Source organism: Saccostrea cucullata, unplaced genomic scaffold (assembly GCF_032062105.1).
Source record: "Saccostrea cucullata isolate Sc308-1 unplaced genomic scaffold, CSIRO_AGI_Scuc_v1 ctg11926, whole genome shotgun sequence".
Classification (NCBI taxonomy): Eukaryota; Metazoa; Mollusca; class Bivalvia; order Ostreida; family Ostreidae; genus Saccostrea; species Saccostrea cuccullata.
The window spans coordinates 1-6,504 of record NW_026922173.1 but is presented as its reverse complement, the minus strand read 5'-3'; the positions used below and the strand labels follow the sequence as shown (position 1 = coordinate 6,504).

Sequence of the window (6,504 nt, the reverse complement as noted above, 5' to 3'; positions counted from 1 at the left end):
ACGGGGTCTGTTGTTTCTTTTGATTTCTTTTCTTGTTCTCAAGGAGTGTACGATGATAGGTTTACTAATGTAAACTATGATAATTTGAAGTTTTCTGCTCGGGACATATTACTATGAGCCATGTTGACCCTATGATGAATCGGAAAGGCTGAAGTCCCTAAGATTGCCAGTGCGATATTTATGATATTAATGGTTTTATATATTAAATGACAATGGAAAATGGTAAAGTCTGTGTTATATATAATTAAAACGTATTAGTGATTTTGTTGTTTAACTGTTTTATGATTTCAGATCGTAATATTTAAAGGGAGAATTGATAGTTTAATTAATTGTAATTCATTTACAGAGTTATCTCCCTTTATGCAGCGAATCTTTTAAGCGCAGATTGTATATTACCTACCATATTGATACAAATATATTAAGACTATTTGTGCTATGTATATATGATGTGTTATTATGATTTTTCATGGCATTTTCCAATCATCCCATTTCCTTGCTTACTTGCTTATTCCATTTTCCATGATGTAATAAATGGAATGTGGAACCTTGAAATTTCTCTATATTTCTACCAGATCGTTGCAATATGTAGAGTGAACAGACAATCATAACCACAAACCCATTTCATTGAACGATAATTAATTTAGCATAAGTTATTAACATTTCTTTCTCTGAAAATGGTTGAGTTGTAACTACGAAATTAAACGAACCGGGATATTACATCGGGATCGGAATTTAAAAACTCTTAACCATGTAAATATTGTCGTGTGACTGTACTGACATTTTTTTGTTGTTGCGTTTGAATGTTAAAATCACGGTAAGACTTTAAAGTTGAAGAGAAGAAATTAATGCAATGAATTAAAACTAAAAATATCTACAAACGATAGAGTCGAATATGTTTTTGTAAATGAATGATTTACATACACATGTACATTATCTAAAAACCTGTTTCGTCTACATCCCCAAGTGTATAACAAAACTTCCATTTGTACCTCCATTGTAGATTTATTAATATTTTGTAACGTTATAATATTAAAACATGATCACATTGATACGATAACTTTAAATGCCCCCTCTGAATCATCACTAGTCAGGAGCTCTACCAAATCAAATGAACTCTCTGGCCATTGGACGCTGTCTGAAAGAAACATTCCTCTCAGTGTAAAGACCCCCCCCCCCTTCCAAAAAGAAAAGACACCAGGCCAGAAAAGGACATGGGTTGGTGTCTTCAGGGATAAAAGGAGGGAGGAATGTGGCAGTCGGGGGGGGGGTGAATTTGAATGCCAGTGGTCAGATAACTCATTTGGTAGAGCACCTGACTATTACCTCTGAGGGCGTGGGTTCAAATTCAGTCTGGTTTATTTTATCTTTCTCCCTAAACTGTATTCAATATTTACATCTAAATACAGTATTCTTGACTAGAAGATTAGGCCTTATAATTTTCATGTAATTTTTTCATCATTACATGATGTTGAATTACGTATACAATTATACATATGTGTAATTTGTTGATCTGTTTGTTGTATTGTAGATGTCAGAGTTACAACTGCTGAATGAGGAAATGGATGCCAAGTTGATTCTGTTCTTTGACACTTTGGCATCGCTCTACCAAGAACAGGAGAAACTTAACGACCAAATCAAGGATGGCTTCTGGAACATGTCCAGAGCTCGCTACAGCATGGGGGTCAAGTTTGTAGGGATGGATCAGATTCACGAAGAAGACATGCAGGCATCGACAAAAGTGAAGGTCACGGGTGAAGAGGAGGAAGAAGAAATGTTTGCCGCTTTCACCAGTCTGGGGATTACAGAGGATGAGACCAATGAAGTAGAAAATGTAGGATTACGAAAAAGAAATGTTGGAAATTCTGAAGAAAATTCTTCTCCACCAGACAAAAAGACAACCACGAAGAAGAAAGGTCAGCATGATCCTCTGAAATGGTTTGGTGTCCTAGTTCCACCAAGTTTACGACAGTGTCAGAAGCAGTTTAAGTCCTCATTGGAGACCACCATTGCCATCGCAAACCTCAAACAAAAACTTCTCCTGTTAAAATCTGAGTACTCAGATCTAAAGAGAAGAAAGGCTGAGATGAACTCTTAAGACTGTCCCAGTAGATTAAAACTACAGACTTCCTTTAACTTTTTTATTATTAGTCAGATGAAAGAATTCATTGTAATGAAGGAAATAGAAGAAAAAACCTCAAGGCCTAAATGTGTTAAAGGCGAACTGTGTATGAACTCTTTGCAGTAAAGTAATAAATTACTAAGGAAAATTAATTTAAGTTATCCTGAATGAAAGTTCAAATGAGCAATTTTTAAAGTAAGACAGATGGTTACAAAAATTCTACCTGAAATATGCTTGCTACACATTAATCTTTATATATGTTGTGATGTTTAATTTCCTTGGCCAGATGCAATATTAAACAAGGAAAAGCTAAGTCATTTGTAGCTCTATTTATATACTTGTGACAGTTATTTTGGAATCTGTATCTGAACACTTCCTGACCACATAAAGATAATGATGAAATTATGTTGAACTTGTTGAACTGCAATAGTATTAAGTTAAATGCAGACTGATTTACTTAAAGTATGCCCTTTCTACAGAGGTTTTGACAGAATTTCCCCCCCTTGTTTGTCCTTTTCAGAGACAGGATTTGATTTAGAATTACTCAAGCAGTCATTTCTAGGTTTTGTTTATATTTAAGATAGCTCATTTGTTTCTTCAAATCAGAAAGTTTATTACTAGAAGATAAGATCAAACCCAACCTACAGTTGCTGATTGTTAGATATAGAAAGCAATAAAACTAAATTAATGTAGTTGACACTGATAAAGTGATATTAATTAATTTCATAGAAGTTTATGCCTGTAGCTACCAACCACAGTAGCAGTTTATATATTTATATTTACATCCACTGAATATTTTCTTCTTTATTTCTTGAGAAAACCCATTGCGTTCATCACTGCATGAACTACATTAGGCATATCACCTGTACAGATTTCTTGATCAGTGGCCGTTCCATCAATGAAACGCACAAAGATGTTCGCATCATTAACACAATAATTAATAATTTTAATCCTACTTAAAATGATAATTTAAACAGATATAAATATAAACAATAAAATGTCTTTCTTTGTTTGTTATTACTGGAATGAACGGTCGCAGCTATTGCAGAAAAAATTTACATAACCCGCTTATGCAGGTTCTGTATTTTTTCTGCAACAGCTGCTTCCGTTAATTCCAGTAATAACAAACAAAGAAAGCATTTTATTGTTTAAATGAACAGATTTCTTTTCACTAGTGTGGATTTGATGGTTAAAGCATTATGTTTCATTTCTTAGTTAGATACATGTATAATAAACTATATATGCATAGAGCACGGATAAAAATTTTGCCAATTTGGAGAGAGATTAGAGACCAAACACTAATTAATAAAAGGTTTAATCTATATTTTGCATCAAATGTTTTTAATTTATTAGCTGTTAATATATTGTATTCACAATTCAAGAGAATCAGACAAGAATTTAGGAAATTTTCCCTTTTCATACATCTCAAGAAAAGAAATTTGCATCATGTAAATTTATATGAAAAATTGTCCATGTTAGCCTGGCTTTAATATTTATTTTCCATTTGTATCCTGATTCCTTATTAAAACATTTCTCCAACACCCTAATTCTTTGTCACAAAGCATCCTTAGCCCAGTACTTTAATTTACTGTAAAATTACATATTTTTGTGGGGTTTAATTTTTTCGAGGTTTAAAGGAAAAATATTGGTTTGTTGGGATTTTGTGGGGATTGTTGGGATTTTGTGGGATCTTGTTAGGATTTTGTTGGGATTGTGGGATTTTGTGGGGATTGTGTGGATTTTGCTAGGATTTTGTGGGGATTTTGCTAGGATTTTGTGGGGATCTTGTTAGGATTTTGTGGGAATTGTGTGGATTTTGCTAGGATTTTGTGGGGATTGTGTGGATTGTTGGGATTTTGTGGGGATTGTGGACATAATTCGATCGTGGGTCTCTCCAAACCAATGAAAATTAAACCCCAATGAAAATTAGTGACTTCATAGTAATTAAAAAAAAAATTAATAGCTAAATTTTTATTTGGCAAGGAACTTTATGTTTTATTTATAGGACAGTCCCCCTGGAGGTTGGCTTAATTAATTTCCTTATCACCATAAAAAGGTTCCAGGGTCAACAATCTGAATTCATTACAAAATTCTAATGTACGGATAAGGAAAATACTAAGGAATTTGTCAGCTCATATTTTGATTTAATTAGCGACAAGGATGAAAGCTCATTATGTCTGTTAATGTCACTGTTATGTAATGAGAAGGATATTTTTTTTTACAAACAATACAGATCTTCAAATCAAAGCACTGGAAGTACTGGGAAGTTATCTAAAATTCAGTTGATTTTAAAATGTTAATATATCTACAAAACAATAGCTATATCTAATACTATTTGCATATTACATCCTATCATTAAAGTGAACTGCAATAAAGTAACCCCCCCCCCCTTCAGCAAAATCAACAAAAACAATTATTTTGTAACACCAATTAGTATCTTTATGGTTTAAATCTCACACTAAATGTATGTTCTGGTATTGAGGAACAAATGCAACAATCAGTCAAATGTCAAAATTACAAACTCGGAAAACAGCAGAGGCTTCTGTGAGAATTTTACGAGTTCTTCCCCAAAAATGGTGGCCAAGGGACATAACCTTTAAAAAGTGTGGGTTCAATCATCTTGCTCTGTTATAATTTTATTGTATTATTTCATAAATTATTTGTATTCATATACTCCAGATGGGGTCTTTGTGAAACTTGAAAAAACCAGTTAATGGTCCATGGTCGTATCCTCTTCCACATTTCAGATAATAATACACAGGGCTCATGGGCGATTGTCATATGTCAACAGGGGATGCTTACTCCTCCTAGGCACCTCATCCCACATCTAGAGTTTTAAGTTCCAGGGGTCCGCGTTTGTGCCTTTTTCACAATTTTATTTATTATAGTTTTTTTAGATCAACCACTCTTCTTAACCTTCATCCTTTTTCATAGTAACAGCCAGACTAGTTAATTCAGAAACTCAAGTCCAAAATAAACCAGCTTAAATTGCAATATTTGAAAACTTTCATGTTCAAAATGAATTATTTTGTTAGCAACCAGTACTTGAAAAGAAAACCTGTAATTACGGCCTACTTTTGATTAAATAAATTTCTAGGACAAAGAATAGCCGTTGAACTATAAAGGTATTAAAATGTGATATAATTTGGCTTGGAACTCAAGAACCATCAACGTTTGAATATGAGGACCCTTCACTTTAGAATTTATAACATACATGTATTGTTATTGTCGTGAAATCTGAATCTTTTTTTCACAGCCATGCGTATCTCCTGTCTTCAGGCAAAATCGAGGCTAAGTTGTTAACATCAAAACACAAAGGCATGAAAAGAAATGACTTAAGGTAAGTCACTCGTCAGCTTTTTAGAAAAGTTCACGCAGAACCTTTAACTTCAAAAATATTTATTAAAATTCAATTTTTCTAAAATAATTATATTCAATAATGTATATTTTTTAACAATCAAAGAAAAAAACTGTTAAAAAGCCTTCAAAGATACAAGATTTATGAGGGACTATTTCTTGTGGTGGAAGGATATTTAGCATAAAATTCTGCAAATCTGCATGAGTTTAATATCTTGAAACTTTAGCCTCACATCCTTTTACTCGGAGAATAATTTCCGTTATGATATTGATAGGAATATTTGATATAGGTCTTAATTTATATTTTATGAACAAGTTTTACATCTTCTTTCAACAAACTTTGCCAAAAACTGGAGATATATAAAAGAAGTCAAGATAAAATTTACACCATTTTTTGCCTGAAAATCACATATTTTGTCCAATATTTCAAAATTAACATCACTGACCCCAACTTTTTCTTTCATTATTTTAAACTACTCGATACTTATGACTGATCAGCACTTAAGTCATACAAAGCTTGATATATGAAAATATTATATTGCCTATTTATTTTTCTAATACCCAAAATATGTTATATTTTAGTGCAAAAAGGTCACATAATTATTTACGCGCATTAATTTGCAAGATTTGATCAATGATAAATATTATTCAAACTATTTTACGTAAAGTAAGAATAAATTTATTGCCATGGTTACAGCTGATAAAATATAATAAGAGATGATTGTATAAAAGTAATAAACTAAAAGGTTAAAATTTAAGTGCAAAAAGGTCAACTTAAATGTACCATACATCAGTACGATGCACACTGACCCCGTATTTTCTCTGCGATTTTGAGTCACACTTTATGATTACTTATCCAAAATATACTTCTCAAAAAATCCTTGATATAAGAAATTTGAGGAGTGACTTACCTTAAAATTCTGTCTTCTAAAAAGAAGCTCAGATAGTTGATCCAACAAGAGGCCCAAGGGCCACAACGCTCACCTGAACCACCTCGGCCCAATTGTTCTGATGAAACAAGGGCACTT

At 32.7% G+C, this 6,504-nt stretch overlaps 1 protein-coding gene across 1 annotated transcript; it reads left to right on the top strand.

Annotated features, from left to right (window-relative positions):
• The first annotated feature begins 739 nt into the window (after positions 1-739).
• On the top strand, positions 740-2,432 carry LOC134261322 (coiled-coil domain-containing protein 115-like). The gene is made up of 2 exons (XM_062743761.1): positions 740-814; positions 1,529-2,432. Exon 2 carries the CDS (start codon positions 1,529-1,531, stop codon positions 2,093-2,095), a length of 567 nt encoding a protein of 188 aa, XP_062599745.1. The 5' UTR covers positions 740-814; the 3' UTR covers positions 2,096-2,432.
• Positions 2,433-6,504: the final 4,072 nt, after the last annotated feature.